At 38.0% G+C, this 27,488-nt stretch overlaps 1 protein-coding gene across 6 annotated transcripts in view; it reads right to left on the reverse strand.

The window, feature by feature from the left end:
• The window catches only part of kiaa1549lb (KIAA1549-like b), a 70,307-nt gene that overhangs the window by 37,920 nt on the left and 4,899 nt on the right, over window positions 1-27,488 (reverse strand). For all 6 annotated transcript variants that reach the window (XM_066684940.1, XM_066684939.1, XM_066684943.1 and 3 more), the window contains exon 2: window positions 4,870-5,244. In XM_066684940.1, the coding sequence (XP_066541037.1) occupies window positions 4,870-5,244 (375 nt within the window). The remainder of the gene's footprint in view (window positions 1-4,869; window positions 5,245-27,488) is intronic.

Raw genomic sequence — 27,488 nt, forward strand, 5'->3', positions numbered from 1 at the left:
CTTAAGAAGATAACTTGCAATGCAGTTGAGAGCAGTGGCAATTTAGTCTGATAAAATCCTCCTGTCTGAATGATGTTAACTGTCTCTGAGCTAACTTCTGAAGTAATGGGATGTAAACTGCAAAAAAATAATTGTTAGTAAATGAAATAATTTAAACTATTTAAATTTTCTAATATATTTTTCATTATGAGATTGTTCTAAGATTATTATATGATTATTCTAATAATTTCTAGATATTTTACTTGCTTTAGGTTTATCTAGAGAAGAGAATGTCTTATTCTGGTAGACAATTTGATTGTCCACCATTGGAATTAGACACTCTCAAGAAAACAAGAAACGTGTTGAATAATATTTTACTAGTCTCACTTATTCTCAAGTTAAATAACATTAGATATATTGTCCAGATGTAAGATATTTTCACCTAATAATGTAATTTTTTTATGCAGTACTCTCTCTCGTTGGAGTCTTACTGGTGTAAAGCGTGACGGAGCTGTATCTTCTGAGAATGTTGGAGATGAGATGTGGTATCTTCAAAAAATAATGTTAAAATGTAAATACCCAAAATAAAAAAAAAAAAATCTGAATTCTCTTTTGCCTCACCATGATTTCCCCTTCTGATAATTTTGTTTTGGCTATTGCCAAATAAATAGCTTTTGATGAATACTGCAGGTGTAGCTGAGATTCCCATGTAAGTGTACTGCCATTTGACCCACAGTTGACATCATTCTGAGATTTGAGAGAAGAGATTTGTATACACCTATCAATGTTTTTCTGCCCAGAAAATCTTCCAATGTTCAGAGTCTACAACATCCATTTTGGCAATTTGTATCATGTCTAGAGACAAAGGCAAAGGAGAAGACATGCAGTAAAAACCTCTTGCTGATTGATGGAGAACCAAGAACATCAACATGAAGAAAGTCAGTCTCCAGGGGTGACCGCATCTGTGATGTAGAAATGTCTGAGAGCTGTTTTCCTTGATGGATGAAGACACAGCTGACTAAAATCAAAGGATTCTGAGATTGCATCAGCTGAACATGGGTGTGTGTGTGTGACGTGCATTTCGGGAATTGACTTAATCATAATTTTGCATTAGCTAAGTCTTTTTGCCCAAAATAATTAAATGTCAAGGCCTTATAACTAAATGACTAGATGAGGTGTGTACAGTTGAGCTGGATACAATGGCAGATATTGAAGAATCAGGATCAAAATAGACTGATGTGGGAATATTTTAAATCAAATATTAAAGTTTAAAAAAATCACAAAGGCAATATTTCAAATGTTGAAACTGAAGAATGTTAGTTAATTTGACTATGATTCAATGTTAAATTTTAAATTTGATGCCAGCAACATGTTCCAAAACAGTTGGAATGAGGCAATAAAAAACTGGTATTTGTTACTCACATTATTACACATTTGTGTAATGCTACAGAAAAAAGTTTAATTGTCAACAGGAAAGTGACAGTATTGTGTTAAAAAGGTCTCAGAAAGACTGAGATTTTCTGAAATATAGATGGGGAGGTTTTCCCCACTCTGTGAAACACTGAGCAGGTAAAAAGTGTAGCAGTTCAAGAATAACATTTCTCGGTTATTTCCATCCAGTACATAATATCATTAAAAGATTCAGAGAATCAGGGGGAATCTCTATATGCACGGGACAAAGCCCAAAACCAGAATTTTGGTGCTAAATATCTGACATAAATATTTGAATCTGTATTTTGAATATTTGAATTATATCAAGAACTAATCTGATCAGTGTGTATGACGTAAAAGCATCGCTAAATCTGAATGATTCTGTGAAAGACTTAACATCTAATAAGCCACACTTCATCCCGCCCAAATCAAATCCACACAAGAAAGCTGCAAAAAAAGAAACTTAACAAAGACAAAAGCCTATTTCATTCTCTCTGTTGCAATTCCAAGCATATTCTACATAAGATACACAGGGTACAGTTAGAAGACAATTATGAAAATGAGTGGACAGTGGCTTCAAAGACCAACACAAGTTCACTGTTCTTTGCACATTATCTGGAGAGCTGGTTACCAAGCTGTCAGTGTTAGATGGTGAAGAGATTTGGGCTTATATTTATTTGATTATTTTGAAGTGGACAGTACCAGTCAATACAATTTTGCTACTAGAGCTCCATAAGACACTACTAGAAGCTTAAAGAGATGAGGGAAAATGCTTGGGGAGTGCTAAAGCTGTTAACTGTGACAAAATCTTTTCAGGCTTCATAAATACTAAGGAGGAGATGTTTTGCATCTGAGAGCGCTCACTTGCTCTGGTCAGTCAGCTGAGATAGATAAAAGGATTACAGTACTGTAAATTTCAACTCAGTTCTGTCATGTTTGTCTCTAAACAGGAGTAAAAGCAACCTTCCCAAAACTGTGTGCATGTATATACATCTTATAATGTTTATATATATATAAATATTAAACATGTAAATAACATTAGCTGTACAGGATTAAAGACTATTAAACACAAACATAAACACAAAAGGTATTCAAAGAATTATCTGGTTTAAAAAAAAGAGCCCCCCAAGAGCTTAACCTATTTTTGACTTTAGCCAGAATGTTTCTTTCATCTCAAAAGTTACTATTCTGAAGCTACAATGTATTTGCAGGCAACAACAAGGTTAGACAACATCTTCTAATAAGACTTATGGACCTGCTTTTTAAGGTAAGATTGTGTACATGACTAGTATGGCTGGCTTTTCATGGATGGATAATGAAGTAGTTGAAGCAGTGTTGTTGTGGAATATGTGGGCCAGTGCTGCAGTGGACAGAGCTGCTGACTCTCAGTAAACCTGTAGTTTTGTAGCTCTACTTGTCAATGCCTGGGGAAATATACTACCACTGTGTAACTGCATTTGGCTTTGACTTGATATATGCTATGGGACATGAGCTGCAGATGCAGATGGAAGAAACTGGTAAAAGACTTGTGCACAAATATAATTCTGGTGGTTCTACAGCAAAACAAATCATTTGTGTCACTGAACAATGTACATAAATGTTTATGACAAGTGTCCTAACAGCTGTGTAGTTGAGAATGATGGGCTAGGTGCAGGTGTTTATGGCCGTGGCCTGTTGTATTTTGACAAAATGTTAAATGGTATGGTTGTAGACTGCAGTGCTTTCAGTATTACTTTTAAAATACATTGTTCATTTGAACTGAATATACAAATTCAATGAACTAGCTGCTGGTTTTGTTTTAAGGTATCTAACCAAACTGAAGTATACACATTAGGGAATCAATATGAAATAAGATATACTTTAGTTCTACATTTATTCAACGTTACATTTTCAGTAGGAAATATATTCAAAACACATGTTCTACCAGTGAAGCTATTTCAAATTATTAGATTTCACTGACTGTGATCTGTTTTTTCACTTCATTGTCATGACAATATGATATTTATGTTATGCCAACATGGCATTAAAGCTGACTTATGCTACTTTTGTGATAAATTGGAATAGGCGTTGGAATAATATGGAGAGAGATTATACAAAATAATTTACAAATATGTAAATGTTAATCCACAAATTAAACAAAAGTCTCTCTCACGGTCTGCAGTTTGTGCAAATACAGTTACATTCATGAATACGTGTGCTTGGGTTTCATAGATATATAATAATTTTGTACGAAAATAAATACATCTGTTCAAATTTACACTGCATATATTTGTAATGTCACTCTCTTGAGTTTAAAAAGTATTTATAAATTGTAGACTCTGCATTTGTGGCTCAAGTCACTCGGGTGTTTTCCATGTATTTCATTTCCTCTCGCTGGTTTTTGAATTTTGAGACTTTCGCATTTCACCCGATCCAAAAACAAATGCAGCCTGATCCACAAATGTGGCCACAGGCGAACAAGTCACCGCTAGGTGGTACTGTTGTTTTAGGACGTGGGGGCAACTTAAATGGAGACACATTTGTGCAGGAGTGGGTTATCATTGTGGAACACTTTTGAAGGTGCCATAAATTTAATGACGTTAAAGTCCTGCAGAGCGTCCCCAATTTCGCTGCAAATTATGGTTGTCAAAAAAAAATTAAATCTTGCTGTGGTATTTTTGAGGTGAGACTTTTAAAACGGGGCGGCAGCAGGAAGTGTCGCCGTCACTGTCTGTCATTTACTGCGGCAGCCAATGGAGTCACAGTCCCGCCTACAGAGCGTTGTTTTCCTGCGGCCCTGAGAGCAACAGGTGGGTCCTGACTGGGGGAAACAGCAGTGCCACCTAGCGGTAGTTTGTTCGCCTGCTGGTCACATTTGTGGATCAGGCTGCATTTGTATTTGGATCGTATGAAATGTGAAAGAAAAGTCTTAAAACCCAAAAACCCGCAAGAGGAAAATAACAAATACACGTCACGAAAAACGCAGATTCAACAATTTACAAATACATTTTAAATTTGAGACTTCGACTTATTGCAATGTAAATTTAAACAAATGTATTTATTTTCACATAAAAAATATAAGATATATATGAAACCCTAAAACATTTATGAATGTAACTGTATTTGTACAAAGTGCAGACCGTGAGACACAGATTGGGATGTATTTATTTGTGAATAGTGAAACATATTTGTGATTGTGTTTCATTTGTGGATTATTTATGCACCTGTAAAGTTGTTTTGAGACTAATCTCTGTCCAAAGAATAAAGTCTTACTAAAGTTAATGTAGTTCTATGTTTAAAAAAGAGCTGTTGTGGGTGTCATGTAGTTTTACGAACACTGTCCTATAGTATCAATGTTGGTGCTCTCAGGGGTGAACATCATAAAGACTATGGTGATGGAACCACTGATGATAATGGAAATAAAGATGATGATGATGACTTAGCTTAAAATAGTTGTCCTGTGCATATGGAATAACAAACCTGAGACAGAAGACTGGTTGTTAAGATTCAACACTACAGAAGAAGATGGTACTTTAAAGGATGGTTCTGCTCTCTGAATGGGGTCATCTGGAGGTGACAGGTTGGTTTCATTGTCAGTCCTTACGGGGGTCTCCAGAGTGGATTCTAAATGAAGAGGGCTCTGTGGTTGTGCAGCAGTGGCCTGAATGGTCAGTATTGAGGAGAATGCTGGCTCCTCTCTGATTCCCTTTGACAGATGTGTAGAATCTGACTGGATGACAGAGACAGGATCCTCATCAATCATAAGCAAACCAGCCAGTTGGTGAGGAGAAGTGGCTAGGGAGGCTTGGTCCTGAAAAGACACAGATGATCCAGATGCTTCATAGTTTGAGGCATCTGAAAAACAGGAGAAACATTATCTTAATTGTGGGATTATTTAGTCTTCACAATTCAGACTTGCAGTTCATGTTCTTCCCTGTTTCGAAGAATCTGTACTTTGCAAGTGTGATGCATGATGATATATGTATTATATCAGTATTGCTTTAAAAATATGATCAGCATCACCAGATGATTTTGCAGATATTTCAAAATGATCATTTGACACATATTTTATGCCAGAAAAAGACTGGTTAAGAGGAAACATTGACAGATGAATGTGTAGATAATAAAAATGACTGTGATTCTTACCATCGTGCCAGGGTGGTAAAGCACAAAGGCAGTGCTGAAGCCCTTATTTCTGTATTACTGTAATATAGAATAGTTACATTGCTATTGGTCTACTAGTATTTGTTTGTGCTTAATTTACTCTAAAGAGATATATAATTGAACTTATTATGCAAATAAGTGATATGTTTGTCAATAACGTTAATCCAAGGTACCTTATCTTCTTGTATTTTATATATGTGTATAGCAGCAATGGTAGATATGTGCGTGTATAATTTCGGATATCGACATCAGCCCTGTAACATTAAAATTACTGTCCTCTACGATATGGCTCATTCTAATGCCAATGCCAATGTTCGTCTATGGAAATTGCATAGCTGTGTGCTTGATTAGCCTGGGTGTCCAAATACTTTTGGCCATAGTTCTACTAAGTCAAAGTCACCTTCAAAGAGGGACAGGAATGCATAGTATCACATTTCTGAATCGGAGAATGTGAGATTGAATGCAGGATGTCTGGGTAGGAGCTGGCATCTGTCCATACTGCCTCCCATCTTACCAGCCTGCTCACGCCTCTACAACATCCTCAACAATATCTACAAACCTCTATGATTCATTTATAAGGATCTGCAAACCTGACTTATAATGCACAAGCTGCCATAGTTAAGGTTAAGCAAACTAATCATAGTTCAGCACAAATGCAAGGCAAAATGACTAAATAATTACATCTATACATGGATCAGGGGGACAAACTAACTAAGCACCATGACCCCACATTAAGAAACACATTACATGGCCCTCTTAATGCACAGTCCAGCATTAAAATGGGCATTGTCATGGTTGAAGGGAGGTGAGGAGATGAACATACACACAAGGAATACTTTAATAATACAAATAACAAAACCAAAACAAAACAAACCAAACCACAATCTGAAAATAAACACACATAGATCACAGACACACAAACAGGAACAAAAAAGGAACAGCCGTGAACCGGTGTAGACAATCAAACAGAACCAAAGAAATGTAGGTTTTTTTAGCATAAACCATGGCTTCGTCTGTGGCCGTGTCGAGGTTCTGTAACTCAAGAAAGAGTTCAGAGCCTCACACACAGTGTTATCGCCCAGTGGAGATGGACTAAGTCATTTACAAAGTTTCATATAAATTAATAATAGGAAATAAAACAGGAATATGCACCATTGTTTTGTGTTTCTGGGGCTGTGTTTGTCTCTGCGTTAGTTACGTTACTCCGCTGTTCACAAGCTCAGCAGGACGTCTTGGAATTCTATACAAGATTTATACACGTATTATATCTCTCAGAGAGAGGTGTGTGTGTCTTTGTGGTGGTGAGACATTTTGTGGGGTTAGTGTGTTTATAAAACTCCATATAGCTGCACACAGCCACATTAAACTTCATGTGTTTTACTCTAACCAGTTACATTGAATAAATGAGTAGAAACGGAAACAAACAAACAAAAAAAATCTATATACCCATGACTGATTGCAATTTGATAAAATCCATTCATTATCTGTAACCGCTTATCCAGTTCAGGGTCGCGGTGGGTCCAGAGCCTACCTGGAATCATTGGGCGCAAGGCGGGAATACACCCTGGAGGGGGCGCCAGTTCTTCACTGGGCAACACAGACAAACACACATTTACTCACACACTCACACCTACGGACACTTTTGAGTCGCCAATCCACCTACCAACATGTGTTTTTGGACTGTGGGAGGAAAACTGAGCACCTGGAGGAAACCCACGCAGACACGGGGAGATCACACCAACTCCTCACAGACAGTTGCCCGGAGCGGGAATCGAACCCACAACCTCCAGGTCCCTGGAGCAGCGTAACTGCGCCACTGTGCCGCTTTGATAAAATAAGTAATAGAAATTCACTTTTTATCTATAGCTTGATTGATTTTAAAACTTTCTTTCTGTTTGTGCTCAGGCAAGTTTGGAATCACATGAAAACTGAAAAAGATTTAGCATTTCAGATTTCACATATGGCAATTTATGAGTTGATTAATAACTTAATGTATAAACAAAAAAAATATTAAAAACATTTGTAGCACTCAGTTTAATATAAGAATTATGGAGGTGTTGATAGAAATCTCTGCTCATTAGGAATGGCTGTATGCACATTTTTCATACCGTCATACATCTCAAAATATTAACACAGTATTACTGTGGGGAGTGGGTAGGGCTGGGCAATGCACTGTCGGGCTGCATGAGCCTCAAATATGTAAGTATGCATATTTTTTGGCACTGTGCAGTTCAGCAACTGACTTGTTTTTCTGACAAACTTTTTCTGAGAGCAAATTTCAATGACTGTTGGAGGAACAGAAAAGTTTGAGAATAAATGAAATTACAGGCTCTTCAATGTTTAGAAACATAGCTGACCAGCTAACAAACACTTGTGACTTAGCACATCACAGCAGGTGATTTTTAATTGAGTCTCAAACCGCACATATTTAGAGGATAAAGCCTCATACATCGGAGCACAAGTATCGACTGGAGTGTCTTCTATTTTTTGTCTGTTTTCAGTTTTTCTCCTCTCTCTTTAAAACAAAATTCAGCACTAAACTCACAACTGCGGTGGGTTATTGGGTTATGCACCACCCACCCCAATCTTCATCATCAGTCAGTGTGCTAACATATATATAATCTCATGTAGCTCTCTTAAATGCACATTAATTAACTCTTTGGCTTTGTATGCAAAGACTTCAGAACATGCACACCACACCATTGTCATAAATACCACTCTCATTTAGAGATACCATCCATGTTTTTAAATACCATGGTATATGGTATTACCATTATACCACACAACTGTTTTGCCTTGGTGTAGGGGTGTCTTAATTCTTGTTGGGAAAGAGGGCTAGAGCTATATATCTTAAAATGGACCTTTAAAATAAAGAGCCACTGAATAAGCAGCTGAATTTAGCTTCATATCACAGAAAGTTAGGAGATGCCCTAAATAAAAAAAAAATGTTAAGGTCCAGAAACTTGTCTCTGAATCACTGCAGACTGAGAAGGGTTGTTCCATTTCGTAATGTACGATTTTATCCACTACACCAAAGAACTCCAAGTGGCAAGATAATACTTGGTAATGAGGGCTGGGGTAAAAATAAGAAATCCACCCATTTCTTGTTATATTGGTCATATTCTGCCACTGCCTGTGCTGTGTGTCTGTTTATTTCTGCCATATGCTTCTGTGTCATATGCTTAAAAGCCCTGTGTCTTAGTCTTGGTCTTCTTTGTGTTGTTCTCATGTTCACATTGTGTTTTCTTATTCGCACCTACATCCTGTCTCTTCGTCTTCACCACATTACAATATCAATGTTATGCCCATAATAAAACTTACACCATGTCAGATTTGCCCCATTTAATTGTAAATCAGTCAAAAAAAGCAACGAAAAGCCTAAAATGCATAGACCAAATTACTGGTACTGGACCACAGAGCCTACTTTTCTAACACATATGAACCCCATCCATCTGGCTGTGTGATCTCACAGGCTAAGTGTTTGCATTTGCATTTATGCTGTTATAACTTAAAAGTTTATTTGCCTCAGGCTGAAGGCTCTCAACAAGCACTGGTGCAGGACAGGCCATTTCCAAATTCACTTAATTTGAGGACCCATAAATCCAGTCCAGCAGTCAATATCAATCCAGAATTTAGTTAATAGGGCTCTGGCCTGACTCTCCAGTCTGAAGGGTCTATTTATATGAGGAGAGCAATCACAGATTACAGTGTAACTCCGTCTCATTTTCTGCCAAATTGAAAGAACAGCCAAAAAGCTGATATTGACTCAGATGCTAAAACCCATCACTGTCTATTACAGGCTACAGCCCCGCCATTTAAGAACACAAATTCTAAAGTCTAGCTGGCTATAAAGGATTCAGCAAATCTTCCATCTGACATGGTTTAGAATTAGTTCTGCTCATGTTCTACAATCCAGTGTAAATTATAGATCATATAAATGATGAATTAATTGTTTTTATATGTAGATTATACAATCATACAGAAGATAAGATGTAAAATATGCCAATTTTTTAGGCCAATCCTATGCCAATCCATTAGAGCTTCACATAAGACCCACCAAACTCTCTTACAACCTGCAGCCACCAAAATTCCTGTTGAATTATACACCTCAACACTAAGGCTGCTGTGGGCGTTTATGATCCAATCAGCAACCAGCTATCCTTAACAACCATGGTTACTCATTGAGCCCAGCCCATGAGTACCCAAAGCAGCCACTGTATCACTAGCTCTTCCATGTATACCGACCCTGTGACAAACTTTACAAGCTGATAGAATATGCATCAGGATATTGTTGGAAAGATGTCATAAGTTGCTCAGCAAAAACTTAATAAGACTTGCCTACATCGCCCACAACTCTTGCCAGGAAATCTCCCATTTCTCTAGATTGTCCCATTGAAGCTACTGGCCTTGTTTTGCCTGTGATGCTGCTGTTGCACACCATGCCTCCTCTTCCTGCTCGTGAATAAAACTAGTCATCTTTTGCCTTCTCTCTGGTGATGTGGCCTTACTAAAAGCTTTCCACGGATCACCTGACCCAAGGCCTGCTCTTCTGCATTGTACTTAGCCAATCACATCCCTTAGTTCTAATGAGCTCCTGGCTAAAGTCAAGTATGGTCATGCAACCTTTACCCGCCTACAGCATACTTAGAGGCCCTAATTACTACCTAGATTGCTACTGTAAAAGCTATTGGTGAAATCATACATCCAGACATTATACCCATTTCTAATCGCTTCCATATATAACAAATTCCCCTGTACTAAAGCAAAACTGAATATCCTCAAAGTATGCTTTAACCAGCCTAGTAACCCATCTGGCACCTGCAAGAATTCAAGAGCTTTTCACATAAGTTAATGTGGCACTGAGCCAAATGCATTAGCTAAATCTAGGAAAACCTAGAAAATAAATCCCTACCCTCTTTTTTAGCTGTCTGAATCTGATGCCAGATCATGCTGCTATGTTCCAAACATCCTGCAAAACCAGACACCCCTGCCTTTTGTACTGATGTATCAATTAATTTATTTTCTTTCAAATAAGCAGCAAGTTTCCATGTTTTTACACTAAAGAAAAACTTACCCTTCACATTAAGAACACTTATGTGCCGAAACTGTTCTATACTAACAGCATCTTTCTCATTAGGGATAAGAATACTGCTTGCTAGATAATAAATCCTTCCTTCTATTTTAGCAATGCTAATGAAGCAATAGGACGGCACGGTGGTGCAGTAGGTAGTGTTACACTCTCACAGATCTAGGGACCTGGGGGTTGTGGATTAAAGTCCTGCTCCAGGTGACTTTCTGTGAGGAGTTTGGTGTGTTCTCCCTGTGTCTGCGGGTGTTGCCTCTGGGTACTCCAGTTTCCTCCCACGGCCCAAATACACACATTGGTGGGTGGACTGATAATGAATGAATGAATGAATGAATGAATGAATGAATGAATGAAGCCATAAAACACAAAAACAAGCGTGTTACAGTGAAATAATTGCATTTCATGATGCACAACTTCAAGTAATGTATTTTTTTACACAACAGTTAGGAAAATCAATAAAGTAAAAAATAAATGAAGCAGTAAAATGACAATTAATATGTTTTAAAGTTGGCAACTTTTCTGCCAAATTACAATTACTCAGCAAGTAGCTTGTGGCAATGTTACAATAATAAACTCAATAGGGCTGGCCCTGAATATTCGTTCATTGGGAATTCAGATATATATATATATATGTGTGTGTGTGTGTGTGTGTGTGTGTGTGTGTGTGTGTGTGGCTATCGACCCTCCACTCCACATGTATTCAGCCTTGTCAACATCATTTGGTGCTGCAATTAGACCTTCCTCTATTAAACAGCCTAGCATGCTAAAACAACACCCTTAAAATGAAGTGAGGCGACGCCACAATTCATTTTGTCAGCTTTATACCTGAAATTAGAACACGTCCACTCAAACTGGTTAAACTGTGTATACTTTGTGACCTTAGTTAGCAGGTTATCGAGCATAGGTAGCGAGCGAAGAGCCCCAGCGCAGCCTGGAGAATGGGATATTAAAGCAGGGATCGGAAATGGATTTGGTTAATGACAACAATATACATCACCCCATTCCCTGAATATTCACAGAATATCCCAGCCAAAGCTCAGAAGCCCTGAAAATGGTATTCGGGACAGCCCTAGAACTCAACTCATTCTCACTGCACAAACTGGATCAGATTCAGCTCTCTGAACACTACACTACAATACTACAAACCCTGCTGTGTAAACTACACAGAGTACTAACCTGCTAAATAAACTACTTCAGATGAACTTGCTTTTGCTCAAAAGAGACCTCATCTGACCAGGTGTGCTCGGTTGGTCTGCAACTATCTCAAATTTTCGTATGTAATATATGTACTGTAGTTCATGATTTGAGTAGGGTAGCGGTCTCAAACAGCCAAACAGTGCATATTACTTCTAATATAACTCCCAACCACCACCGCATGACTCCATTTTAAATATTTTGAGTTTGGTTGTAAAAGCCATAGTTCTATTTACATGTAATATTAATACATTTGGAATGAGGAGTGATTTGAAACATGTCCTAAAGTTGCAGCTGAAACTTATTACAAACGTTTTTACCATTGGTTTGTATTCCCAGCCTGGTTTTGCTGTTTAGCCATTTATTTATGCTCATTCTTTTTAAGTAGGTTTTTTTTTTTCAAATTAATGATAATGCATTCATTAGTTATTCAGGTAAAAATTACTGATAATATCTCTTCTCTCTCTCTCTCGAATAAATTTATTCAATCATTTTTTCGAATCATTTATTTAATGCCAGTCACTGGTCTCAATCTCCATTTAGGTACAAATGTTATTTTTATAACCATAAAATCAATTAATTTGTTCATGTTATTTTTTTTCTGTATTCATATTAGTGTATACACTCAAATAAACTGAATTTACTGAAGCATGTGCTGAAGATTATTTAATGCTGAAAAATGGCTTAAGGAGAAGTGCAGCATAGACAGACAGATAAATAAATAGACAGATAGACAGATAGGTAGATTCATTCATTAGCTGAATATCCATACACATTCTGAAATACCTTTAGAAATTTGTTATTAAACATTGGCCTCGAAAGAAGTTAATTCAAGATTTACACAAAGAATCAGGCATGGTAAGTAGCAAAATTTCCAACTAAACATCTGTCCACTGTGGCACTCATTATTACACACCACTTCTATACATAAAGCTCATTATGCGCATCCACAGAGGAAAAACAAATGCAAGCTAAATGAACACACTGTCTGACAACTTGACTAATCACAGCTCCCTCAAAGATGAAAGCACATCATTAAACCTCTCTTAAACCCTCTTCTTTAATTAACCCCTGTTCATTCCAAAGACTTCAGTTAATTTGCACATACAGTGAATATAAGGATTTCAATGGCATTGTTGCTGAGAATTTCTCTAAGGCCACAGAAAGTAATAACTATACTGCCAGAAATAAAAAGATTAATAGTAAGAATAGTAATTAATAAATCTACTACTTCTAGCTGTATTCATTGTGCAGACAGACTTTCTGGAGTGATCAAGCTTAATACATTACCTTTGGGAGTACTTGGAGTACCTTTGGGAGTACATGGTGAATCTGATCCAGAACATCGCCCAACCTGTACCTGTACCTGAACCTGACCTCAATAATGCTCTCATGAACAAATGCATTCAAATCTTCATAGAAATTATCCAACAAATAGTAAAACCTGTCTAAAAGAACAGAAGCTAGTAACATTGAAAAAGGAGACACACCACCTATTAAAACCCTTAATTTCAGAAGAAATGTATTGTAATATACTCGCCGCTAATTACTTATCTTGTTTCATTCAGTGTTTGACACCGCATTATTACTTTTATAATAGCATATCTATCTTTAAAGTCAGTGTAGGTGGTTTTGTAGAAACCAATAGTTAAAAAAAAAAAAAAGAAAAATCATTTTGCTCCAGCGTTAATTGTGATTCTCAAGGAATAGTGTCTAGAATCCTGTTGTGTAGCATCCTTATAAAAAGACAAAGTTTCTTAAAAATTAAGGAAACAAATGCCAACAAACAAATAATATATTGCTCTATTTATATGAGCCAGCCTATGTGCCTGTGTAAAAATGTTCTGAAATGTTTTTAAAACTATTAAGCAAAACCAGAATGTTTTAGGTTATTCTTTAAAGGCAGAGACAAACACATGAACAAGCCCAGGTGATCTTTCAGTTAAAACGCTGTCTGCTGTGACACAAAGTAAAAAAGTATAGTAGGAAATATAAAGGTGTATCTCTAGTTGCTGAAAGTATGTGTTTTGTGTCTTCTGCATCAAAGGATGAGGAAGGTTACAGATGTTAGGAAGACAGGAGATAGAGAGAGCGTAGTGTGTTAAACAGTACACTCAGCCTCTGGTCATAGCTTTACAACAAAGACTTACTAGAAACACTGAAGGTCACTGTGTCCCTTTGTCCCATTCTTTGCTTAGTGGGGACTGACACACTTTTCCATTTCCCTAGTGTATGTATCTATTTGTGTGTGTGTGTGTGTGTGTGTGTGTGAGAGAGAGAGAGAGAGAGAGAGAGAGAGAGAGAGAAGAGAGAGCGAGACAGTTTTTATATGTTCACACAGCAATAGATATATTTCACCTGCATGTCCAAGCACCTGGTGATGGAGCACAGTTCAATAGCCTGGGAATTAGTTAGAGTGCTGTTTGTGATCCAGACCTATTCATTTAACATCATCGCTTGACCTGAACTTTTCATCACTGAATATCATCAAACCTTCACAAAAATGATCCAAATGCCTCACAAGAACAGAAACTATTACTATTACTTAACTAAAAAAGGGGAAAACAGTGTTTATTAATACCAACCATTAAGAAAGTTGAATGCTCAAGTGTGTACAAACTGGCCATATTAAGATCATTTCCCTTCCTTATATATGTATAATATTGCAACAGTAAGAAGCTTAAAACGGTACAATGCATGTGCTTTCACACTTCATTTATAGAAGGGGCTTCTAATAATGGCCAAAATAACAGGCAGTGGTTAAAAGACAGGCAGAGAACCTGTTGTCAAGAGAAAATACAAAAAGATAAAAAAAAACTTAACCTTAATCTTAACCATTTGGATTCTACTAGAACTAGTCAGAGATTTCAAAAGAGTTTGAATAGCACCTACACTGCATCCTGTTCCAATTACAAGCGTCTTTTTTCATGTGAAAGTTTGATAACGTGCTAAAATTAACAAGAAAATGTAGCTTTGAAATGGATAATGTTTTGTCATGGATTTTCAATGGATTTTCATGTTTTGTCAGATCCATTTCAGAAGGCATTTGACTGACTTGTACCACACTGTAAGCAAAACTTCACAAAATACAACACCAAAATGTTTATAAAGCTGTATAATATTCCCCCTGGTTCACAATTAAAATTACTGTTTTTTATTTTGGTTTTAGTGCCAAAAATAATTATATTAATATAAGTATACGTAATATAAGTAATATTTCACATGACAAATTTCCAACTTCTCTTCATCTTTTGTTAATCATTTATTGTGCATCACTCATGTGCATTGGCTGAGATAAATGACCGTAGGTGGAATGGAGGGTAGATTTGTAAATGTGATTTTTACACATGTAATCACAAAAACAGTGAAGTGAAAACTCTTTCTATGGGTTGCTTTTAATATATGGCCTAAGGAGTAAACAGTGTGCTCTACTACTGCTTTAATACTATAAACAACACCTACATTTTACAAAGTGAGGAAAATTGGGTTTTCCTTGCCTTCCAGGAGATTTTTTGTTAAGGGAGGAAAACTGTTGGCTTGAAAACAAAATTGATGAACAAAGTGAAGTTTAACTCCCCTGCATCATCACTCATTAAGTGCGTACAATAGTGCACACCAGAGCACATTCCCTTACACACACTCTCTCTCTCTCTCTCATGCTCCACATCTCCAGGCCTAAACTCCAGGTCCTGAGAGAAGAGGCCAGAGAACCAGTCTGTGGCCGATCAATAGTTTACTCAGAATGCTGAAGAGGTGAAATAAGAGGCTACCTCAGCTATTTATTAAAAGCGAACCAGTATGGTTCACTGGTGTGTGCCTATATGCCTGAATCTAGTCCCTTGGCTATATATTGTGTTGTGTATGTGTGTGTGTGTGTGTGTGTGTGCTCCCGCAGAGCCTCAGGACTCTGCTCTTTGACTTCAATAATTGAGCCCTCTGAAAGAACCCTGCTGAGAGTGAATCAGCCAGAGTAGCTGACCACGGCCTTCTAAATATGTCTGATATATCAATTTAATAAGGACGAGCTCATCACTCTAGCCCCTCTGAGGCTGACCTACTGAGTGTGACATGTTATTGGCTTAGCTACCACAATAAGATACTGCAGAATGAACAGCAAAAGGCCTTATTGCACTTTTAAACTTTTTTTTTCCCCCTCTCTTCTCTCTCTTTCCTACTAAATCAATGTGTGTATGTGTGTGTATATGACTTAATTTATTTTTATTACCCAACAATCTTGTTATGTTTATCATTAGGGTTAATCTTGATTTAATATTTTTGCTTAATTGTTTACATATATGTTTGCAGGTTAAAGAATTGGGGGGGGCGAGTAGACGGAAAAGAAGGGAGGGGGGAACAGCAATATATGCTATTGTAATAAATAAATACTGCAGACTCTAATAGATGAAGTTATGATGCAGTGAAGGACCCCAAACAGTCCCTAATAGTTTTAAACATCTTTCTACAATATTAATCATTTTTCTACAATATTAATCATTTTCCATGACTAATTATACCCTACAGTAATATAACAAGTAATTAATTACTGTTTGGGCTTTTAAAAGTATGGTCTAACAAAGGTGTACAACCATAGGTGCAATGACTTCCAAAAAATCATAAGGATATCATGTACATGTGCTAAGTTTATCATGCTAATTATCTTCTACATTAGTCACCAAATATATATATATATATATATATATATATATATATATATATATATATATATATATATATATATGTAGGTTGTTTTACACTTGTTTGGTTTGGACCCATGTACTTAGCTTCAAACTTTTAGGACTTTATAATACATTTACCCCAATCAACTGTAACATTATGACCTTGATTCTACACTCACTGTCCATTCTCTCAACTCAAATGACCATACAGTGGCACTTTGAAGTTCTACAGTTACAAAACTTTATGTCAGGACACCCACAAGACAACCAAAGAGGAGGTATGACTTGGGTGGTTCATTATTCTCTGAGCTGCAGTAACTCAGCGCTGGAGTTTTTTACTATGGTGCATCATGAACAGGAAATGCAGGGAAGAGCAACCATGGACCGTTAAGCAGCTAAAGTTTAATATTAAGCATGAATGCAATAAGTAAATAAATAGGTAAATAAATCCATTTGCAAATATTTAGCAGTTAGTATCCACAGTTCCCAAATGATTTTCATTTTCATTGTGATCTTCTCATTTAAATAAACCTTCAAGAGAATGTATAAATCACAGGTTCTTGTTTTTATTGCATTTTACATAATGTCACAATGTCTGGAAATTGGGTTATTGTTGCTATGCCAACACCAGAGACAAAGATATTTGGTAATTTATTTTAGAAGCCAGAGAGAGGGCTTATATATTTATCTGGAAAATCATGTCTTTTATGTAATTCATAATCAGTTACACTATTTGTTTTAGTTTATTTACTACCAGCTGATTAAACTGTATTAATAAAGTGCACTCATTTTGTGAATATCAGTATTTTATTTCATATAATGCATTACCAGAATATGTAATCATCCACCACAACAAAGTCATAAAAACAGCTACTACACAAATTTTAATCAGATTCTGAAGGGGCTTTCACCTAATTAGGGTGGTTAAATCTGTCAGTAAAATATCACTGAGCAACAAAGTTCAGGAACAAACTATGTCCTGATATGATAAAAAACAAAGCATCAAAACATCTGAAACTGATTATTGTGAATAGCAATTTCATTATTCTTTACATTCATTGGTATTGTATGCAACTATTATCATAAAGTAGGCTTTTTGCCTGGCTGATTAGAACTCTGATTTCTTGGCTTTTTATTTGCTCCAAACTGATAAAACACACAACTAATCAAATAAACAATGATAAATCACAGATACCCTCTAAAAGCGAGATCAGAGATTACACGTGTTTTCGATTTTCTTTTATTTTCAGTTATAAACCTCAACCCAGCTGGTTACAACTAACAAGCATCCCTGTCACTTCTGAAGGTCACCTGTGGTCAAAACTGTGATTCTGCATACATCCTTTTAGAGTGCAGTGAGTGGAATGTGAGAGGAGAGTATGCACTATTTTTTTATGCATTAAAAAAAATTACAAGCCAAATTTCACAGAGAATATATGTGTAATCTTTTATGATGCCATTGTGCACATGTTTAAATTATTTTCAGCTTTTTGATAGGTCTATACTAACTGATCAACTGCTCAACCGTGTGTGACTGTATGCCTCACACGAATAAAAGCCTTGTACATCTAATAGGATTATAGCAGTATGATAACATTGCAGTTCTACTGTTAATAACTTTCTCAGTTTAGTTAAGTCAGGGGTGCACATAAAGTCTCATGCACAGAATGAACTGGAATTTGAACAACTGTGTCATTAGTCCACACAATGCAGCTTACTAAAATCTACAAACCTATCTTGAGGGATTTCTCATTACTGAAAATCCTGGAAAGTACTAGCTTACGAAATCCAATGACACTAATGCGTTTCCAGGTGAAAACTCAGCCCCAGGGTATTTTGGGACTGACTGCAGAATTCTAAGGAAACTTTATCCTGAATGCTTTCATCCTTAGGGCTATACAGTAATATACCCAGAGAATAGCCTCACTGAACAACACAGAAAGGAAGAAATCTCAGCTGCATTTAAATTTGCATCACAGGTCTTGTACAGATATTACTTGACAACTCTATCTGTGTGTATATATATATATATATATATATATATATATATATATATATATATATACACAGGAATTAAAAAAACACTCATTCTATGTATTTTTTTCTCAACTTAAAGTAGTTAGTTTTTCATCCTATGCTGTAACAGCTTTCAAGAAAGCATTACAAAATATGTTGGAAAACTGCTGTGAGGTTTTGATTGAATTAAGCCTATTTACTCCAAGACAGAAAGTTTCACAGCTCCACATCCATTGCTGGGGATTTTAAACTCATATAGCCCAAGCTTGGCACTGGGCATGATGAAATTACGCACATGGTTAGCTGCTCCAGTGCATCCTATTCTGTCAGTGCTTTTCTATGGAGGTTATACAAACTGTGTGCAGAGGTAAATGACTATGTCAGCAGTAGTTGCATCTGAAAGTTGCTGAGCTTCACAGAGTGGGGTAAACGAAGTTTTGTATATAAATTGCCTCTTACGTAGCTGATACTGTAGCTTATGTGTGATTATAGGCATATTACAGACATGTTATTTCATTCACTCACTTTCACCAATTTTAAAATATATCACATTAATACATTTTACAACAATACAACGTTGTTGTCATTTTTCCTTGTTGAAATGATGGAAAGCATACATGACAATCTGTACTTCAGCCTTATCTGCTTTGTATTTTGAAATATGTGTCAGAGGATTGGTTGTTCATTCTGAATTCACAGAATGAACACATATCCTTTTGAAAAGGAAGCCACTTTGTCTTGAGTGGGTGATGATGTAGGAGCTGCTCGGCCCACTCACATCAAAATATAGATGCAGCACATGAAGCTGAAATACAAAGCTGTATATAGTAAATTGCCCACTGAAATTTCTGTATGGACAACAGAAACTGTGCTTGGACACTGTATAAAAACTTTATATTCTTATATACAGAGATACAGGGGTTGGACAATGAAACTGAAACACCTGGTTTTAGACCACAATAATTTATTAGTATGGTGTAGGGCCTCCTTTTGCGTCTTGGGAATGACATATACAAGTCCTGCACAGTGTTCAGAGGGATTTGAAGCCATTCTTCTTGCAGGATAGTGGCCAGGTCACTACGTGATGCTGGAGGAGGAAAATGTTTCCTGACTCGCTCCTCCAAAACACCCCAAAGTGGCTCAAAAATATTTAGATCTGGTGACTGTGCAGGCCATGGGAGATGTTCAACTTCATTTTCATGTTCATCAAACCAATCTTTCACCAGTCTTGCTGTGTGTATTGGTGCATTGTCGTCCTGATACACAGCACCGCCTTCAGGACACAATGTTTGAACCATTGGATGCACATGGTTCGGTAGTCCTTGGCAGTGACGCGCCCATCTAGCACAAGTATTGGGCCAAGGGAATGCCATGATATGGCAGCCCAAACCATCACTTATCCACCCCCATGCTACACTCTGGCATGCAACAGTCTTGGTGGTACGCTTCTTTGGGGCTTCTCCACACCGTAACTTTCCCGGATGTGGGGAAAACAGTAAAGGTGGACTCATCAGAGAACAATAAATGTTTCACATTGTCCACAGCCCAAGATTTGCGCTTCTTGAATCATTGAAACTGACGTTTGCCATTGTCATGAGTGACGAAAGGTGGAAACAGGAGAGTTTAGGTGCACATTTAATTCTGCCGTGATTTGGGCAGCCGTGGTTTTATGTTTTTTGGATACAATCCAGGTCGGCACCCAAACATCCCTTTCAGACAGCTTCCTCTTGCGTCCACAGTTAATCCTATTGGATGTGTTTCGTCCTTCTTGGTGATATGCTGACATTACCCTGGATACTGTGGCTCTTGATACATCACAAAGACTTGCTGTCTTTGTCACAGATGCACCAGCAAAACGTGCACCAACAATTTGTCCTCTTTTGAACTCATAATGTTGTGTGCATTGCAATATTTTACCCTCTGCTAACTGAACCTTCACACTCTGCTCTTACTGGTGCAATGTGCAATTAATGAAGACTGGCCACCACGCTGGTCCAATTTAGCCATGAAACCTCCCACACTAAAATGACAGGTGTTTCAGTTTCATTGTCCAACCCCTGTATATTCTGTGGTCCTCTATTTACACCTAAATTGTTTTCTGTCCCTTGATACCAAGTCATTCACTGCGCTGAATGAAAAAAAGGACTGTTGGAAAAGTTTTAAACTATAGAATGTAAAACTGAAAAACAATACACTATTACACCTGTGGAAAATGTTGTATTGGGAAGAAATAATAATCACTAGACAACCACTTTTAAGAGTACATACTTACAAACTCAATTCATCACAGCAGGAATTAATAATCAGACGTCCTGAATGCTGATAGGAAAGAACTATGAAATCTGAACACCCGAATTAGACAAAAATAGATCCTCCTGAAAAACACCTTGGGATTTTTTTTAACATAGTATTTTTCAGTGACTGATTTAGTGGTGGGTGGCACGGTAACGCAGCTGGTAGTGTTGCAGTCAAACAGCTCCATGGACCTGGAGGTTGTGGGTTTGATTCCCACTCCGGGTGACTGTCTGTGAAGAGTTGGTGTGTTCTCTCTGTGTCTGCAAGGGTTTCCTCCGGGTGCTCCGGTTTCCTCGCACAGTCCAAAAACACATGTTGGTAGGTGGATTGGCGACTCAAATGTGTCTGTAGGTGTGAGTGAGTGTGTGTGTGAGTGTGTTGCCCGGTGAAGGACTGGACCCACCACGACCTCTGAACCCACCACGTCCCTGACCTGGATAAGCAGTTACAGATAATGAATGAATGAATGATTCAGTGGCGTACCATGACTTTATTTTGAAAAGTGTTGTATATTGAAGTCATTGAAAAATTTCCTTTTTCTTTGACGTGACGCATTTCAGACATACAATATTTTATAACAGTGATAATAAATGTATAGAACCGCAATAACAGACAATAAAACAGACACTCACAAAGATAAATTTCTGAAGATCCCTTAACACCGGACCTCACTGCATGCACCAATAGCTACTGCTTTAGATGTAAGATGAATATTTTGGGGTTCCCTGCACACAACAAACTGGCTGCAATATACTTTATGTTAACACTGTTCTGCAGTGATGGATTTTGAGAAAGACTCCATGTCTGTCTCCTCCTCCCTCTTAAAATCACATTAGTCTGAATGGAGACAGGCTCTGCTGCAGGCTGCAAATGTCATATTATAAACGAGAAATAGAGATAGGGACCAGCTTCACTGTCCAAACCCATTTATTAAAATAATGGGCCATACTAAAATATGACATTTACTCTGGCAAAGGAAGAAATGAGGAACCATCTGCTCTCTCACACTCTTTCTCTCTTCCTCCCACTTTCCATCCCCTATTCACCCTCCTTCTTCTCTCTCGCTCTCTCTCATCCTTCTTCTTTACAAACTGTATAAAGTAAATTTAAAGGAGCAATCTGTAGTATATTTAATATACGCAATCATAAATGCCCAGGGTGTGTGATCATAGATTAAGGAAACAGACAAGCAGAGGCACTGGTGTCTCTTTGAGAAATGTCTGTATATTCTCTTTGTGAAGTGCCCATTCCCGAGCGGAGATTTGGCCTGTCCAATCACATTACAGTAAAAAACTATACAAAGAAAGTGAATAACAACATGACTGAAAAGTGTAAATACAATTGCTTGCAAATCAATGTGTTTCTTTGTGGTGTGTTTGTTTTAAACAACATGAGTAAAATTGTGTTTGAAAACCTCACATATTTGCCTATTTAAGGTGGAACAGAGACTACAAGCTGGCTAATAACACAGTATAGACATGTTACTAGGGTAGGTAGATGTTTTAGTGATATTATATACATCAGATATTATGATATTCTGGCGATATTTTTCTACAGGTAAAGATAGCTGTATATAACTGACCTATACTGATTGGGAGTTATAATTTTCTAAAGCTTTACCATTATAATTGTGCCCAATCCTGTATGGCAAAACATGAATTCATTCATTCATTTTCTGTAACCTCTTCATCCTGTTCAGGGTCACAGTGGGTCTGGAGTTTACATGAATTCATTCCCACACTCACAAACACACACTCACACCTGAGGACACTTTTGAATAGCCAATCTGCCGCCAGCATGGGGCACTGGATTGGGAGAAAACCAGAGAACTCGGAAGAAACCCACACAGACACAGGGAGTACATACCAAACTGCTCTGAGATAGAAACCTGGAGCTGTGTGACAGTGAAACTACCAGTTATGCCAGTGTGCCACCCCAATGCTGCCAAACAGATGTTTCAGATGTAGATGTCAAAAAATGTGTTTCTTGTAAGGTGTAATATATTTGGGTTCAAGGCCCATACAATAGCATAATATACATTATCATTTTGAGGTTCAGATTTTCTGTTGATGTTTATAAAGAATACGGATCCAGCACAAGCAAAGAGGTTTTCCCTTTTTTCTCAGGCTGTGATCAGAGGTCAGCACTGCTTTTATCTGGGTAGTCACAGAAGCGTTCAAATCTTTGAAGATCCGCTCCCTTTGTGCTTTGTACACTCTCTCGCTTCTCATCCATCTATCTGAGGGAGTCACCACACTTTAGAACATCTCCTTTATTCTCCTTTATTCCAGAGCGATCGAACATGGCTGCTAAAGGCTCAGAGAATATAGTGCTTAATAATCACCACCATAATCAAACACTTCCATAACACTTAGTCTGATTCTCCCTCACCTATTCTTTAAACGTGAACATGCAAACCTAAAGTAGACTGCATACTGTCTGATAAACCAGCTGGATCTGACATGATAGATGATGCCATGATTATGGTTAAGAACAGGTTACAGTTTTGCAGCTTAGTGCCTCCAGCTAAAGTAGAATGCTAAAGGTAGAGTTGTCTATATATATTTAAAAAAATACCAAAAAACAAACAAAAACAACATTTACATCCAATAAAATGCACTATTTTGTTAAATCATTGTTGAAACCATCTCATCCAACACTTCAGAAACCATGGTTAATTATGAGGATAATGTGCACTCTTCACTTTAAAAAACATAACCTTTATAGTGATGGCTTAAGAGTTCCTGCACTCCAGAGCTAGCAGATCCGTATCAGCTAAATTACCATGGCAGCAGAGTCTGAGAAACAAGCTGTGTGCAGATTTTAAAAGTCTATGGAGACTTCTAGCAGGTAGGAGGAGCACACAGCAGAAATGTGCACTGTGGAACACATCAATCTACTGCTGTAAAAGTCCAAAATTTCTGCCCTGAAGTACAGCTTAGAGACAGAGACGCTTTCTCATACCATAAACTTTTTTTAAAGCTCCCTGCTTTGACATTTGTCTCATCTCTTATTGACTGCAATAAATCAAGAGCAAAGTGACTCTAAAGATACTGAGAACAGGCCCAAAGACAGGGCTAATTTAACAGAAGGACATGACTGAAGGGGCAGCACTACATACAACCAAGGTGATACTGGCTTATTAAAAAAATAAAAAATCATGACACAACTAGGAACAGTTGTGTTTATTCAAGCATTGACCATACTGCAGTGCAGTAGATAGTTATGTAACTTAACTGGATCTTGGCCTATGACTTGAATATGAATATTGTATGTGTTAAGATCATTTTGACTTCACAAAGCTTTATATATATACTGCAGATATTGATTTTGCTAAAATAAATAACTAAACACGTGTTTCAATACCTACACTGCCATCCTAATAAAATATCCTTCCACAATCACAGCTCTTTGAACTAATAAGCATCTTTAGAAAAAATTAATCACCTGAGTATAGATGCGTTGCTTGGCACCGTTACACAATGGTTGCCCACAGTTTAAGCTATGTGCTAAAATTAGCACATTAATTTGGGGGTCTGTGAGTTCCACAAACTGTGAAATAAAACAACACGCCAGCTTTTTCTGATCTGTCTATGTCTGCCAAAATAAAATAAAATGAATAAAATCTTTCTGATTTTGTGATGTGCCTTAAGTAATAATAATAATAATAATAAATAGAATTTTAAAAGTGCTTTTCAGTAACCCAAAGACACTGTTTATAATCAGATGAACACAAAGACAATCACATTCACAATCAAACAAAACAAGAGGAACAAACAACGCTACATAAGACACAATACTACAAAACAGGAACAAGGATAAAAACAACAAAGGGCTAGTCAAGAGAGATCAAATGCAGTCACAAACAGGTGTGTTTTAAGATTGGATTTGAATAGCGATAGAGATGTTGACTGTTGAATTTCTGGAGGGAGGGAGCTCCAGAGGCGTGGGGCATATCTGGAGAAGGCTTGGTCTCCAAGACTACGCAGCTTAGAAGAGGTAATGGTGAGGAAGATCTGAGAATTTGATTAGGTGTGTATGGTTGAAGAAGGTCCAATAAGTAAGAGGGAGCTTGATTATTGAGAGCTTTGTAGGTGAGGAGGAGGATTTTGAACTGAATCCAATATTTAACAGGAAGCCAGTGGAGGTTGTGGAGAACTGGGGTGATGTGGTTGTGGGACCGGGTGTGGGTGAGGAGACGGGCAGCAGAGTTCTGGACCATTTGAAGTTTATGTAGTAGTGAGGGGGCGGCACGGTGGCGCAGCAGGTAGTGTCGCAGTCACACAGCTCCAGGGGCCTGGAGGTTGTGGGTTCGATTCCCGCTCCGGGTGACTGTCTGTGAGGAGTTGGTGTGTTCTCCCCGTGTCCGCGTGGGTTTCCTCCGGGTGCTCCGGTTTACTCCCACAGTCCAAAAACACACGTTGCAGGTGGATTGGCGACTCGAAAGTGTCCGTAGGTGTGTGTGTGTGTGTGTTGCCCTGTGAAGGACTGGCGTCCCCTCCAGGGTGTATTCCCGCCTTGCGCCCAATGATTCCAGGTAGGCTCTGGACCCCCCGCGACCCTAAAAAATTGGATAAGCGGTTACAGAGGATGGATGGATGGATGGTAGTAGTGAGGAGCTAATGCCAGAAAGAAGAGAGTTACAATAGTCAAGACGGCTGGAGATTAATGCATGGATGAGGCATTCAGCAACAGACTGAGAAAGATTTTAGAAACGTTGAGAAGGTGGAAGAATGAGGTTTTTATGATGGAACTAACATGGGAATGAAACGTGAGTGAAGAGTCAAGGGTGACACCAAGATTTCGGACCACAGTGGAGGGGGACAGGGTGACATCATCAATTGAGAGTGTGAGGGAGCCAGTTTTATTGAGGGTAGATTTGGCGCCAATGAGGATTAGGTCAGTTTTATTACTATTAAGCATCATTGAATTTTGTGTCATCCAGTGCCTGATTTTTAAGAGACATAGTTCAAATTTGGAGAGTGGTGGGTCGTTGAAAGAATTGGTCCGGAGGTAAATCTGTGTGTCATCAGCATAACAGTGAAAATCAAGATTGAAATAACAGATAATACGGCCAAGGGGAAGTATATAGACAATAAATAGTCGTGAGCTAAGCACAGAGCCTTGTGGGACCCTTTGTGAGATGGATGAAATGGTTGTACTATGTCCAGAAAGTGTGACAAATTGTTTTCGATCTGTTAGGTAATATATAAACCAGTCAAGGGCAGAACCAGTGACACCCATCTCATGCTGTCTTGAAAGGACGATGGCACGATTTACTGTGTCGAAGGCAGAACTTCAATCAAGGAGGACCAGAATACGTATCTGCAGCCACCAGCAGATCATTGATAACTTTGACCAAGGCAGTTTCGGTACTATGGTGAGGGCGAAAACCAGACTGAAATGAGTCGAGTAGGTTATTGAATTCGAGGTATGTTGTCAGCTGAGTGGCTACGACACGCTCAAGGATTTTAGAAAAAAAAAACAGAAGATTTGAAATCGGACGGAAATTATTTAGATTTGCTGGGTCAAGACCAGGTTTTAGATAGCCGACACTTTAGGGTTCTTCTTGCCCAAAGTCATTTTCACAGTTTGCTCAGGTCTGAATCAGTTAGGAAGTTCGTAAATGTGGAGCATTTTCCCATTGTTGGTTTTTCACGCTGAAAAAAATTCAAAACTCACCATAATGCATCACAGCAAACCACATGAGATCCATCTCACTGCCTATTGGTCAAACCTGACTGGGCAGGAGCAAGAAAGCAAACACAGGAAGATGGTCTTGTGTGCAGGACTACTGCATGTTTGTGTTGTGTTTCTCAGATTAAGATCCAAACTTTAACCAGTTCCCTGTTTATCTGCTCTGCTTTGTCCAATACACAAAGAACGTCCAGCTACGGGAGCTGCTTACTTTAGAGCTGCTGCATACACCTTACAGTTGGGTCAGAATGAGATCGGTTCACATTCTCAACAGAAACTAACCACACAAGCGTTCATTTGGGATCAGACCGAGGTCAGGTCTTCTTATAGGTCTCAGTTCTGTTGTTTTGGTCCCCATCAGAGTGTGATTATTTCTTCACACCTGCCCAAATGAACCACACCAAGAGTTCAATTTAAGCAGACTGAAAAGTGCAGCTGTGAAAATACTCCAAGTCTCTTCAGTCACACTGCCACTGCTGGACCCTTCTGAGTCTCTCACATCACAGCACTGGACACGCATTTATGTGACATGCAAAGACCAGGTTAAACAGATAGAAAAAGACAATGAGCATTGAACTGAAATAAAATTACTGTTTGAATAAGCTGAAATTCAGGGGGTGGACAATGAAACTGAAACACCTGCAATAATTTAATAATTTATTAGTATGGTGTAGGGCCTCCTTTTGCGGCCAATAAAGCGTCAATTCATCTTGGGAATGATATATACAAGTCCTGCACAGTGGTCAGAGGGATTTGAAGCCATTCTTCTTGCAGGATAGTGGCCACGTCACTACGTGATGCTGGTGGAGGAAAACGTTTCCTGACTCGCTAATCCAAAACACCCCAAAATGGCTCAATAATATTTAGATCTGGTGACTGTGCAGGCCATGGGAGATGTTCAACTTCACTTTCATGTTCATCAAACCAATCTTTCACCAGTCTTGCTGTGTGTATTGGTGCATTGTCGTCCT

The sequence above is a fragment of the Hoplias malabaricus genome, chromosome 11 (assembly GCF_029633855.1).
Source record: "Hoplias malabaricus isolate fHopMal1 chromosome 11, fHopMal1.hap1, whole genome shotgun sequence".
Taxonomy (NCBI): Eukaryota; Metazoa; Chordata; class Actinopteri; order Characiformes; family Erythrinidae; genus Hoplias; species Hoplias malabaricus.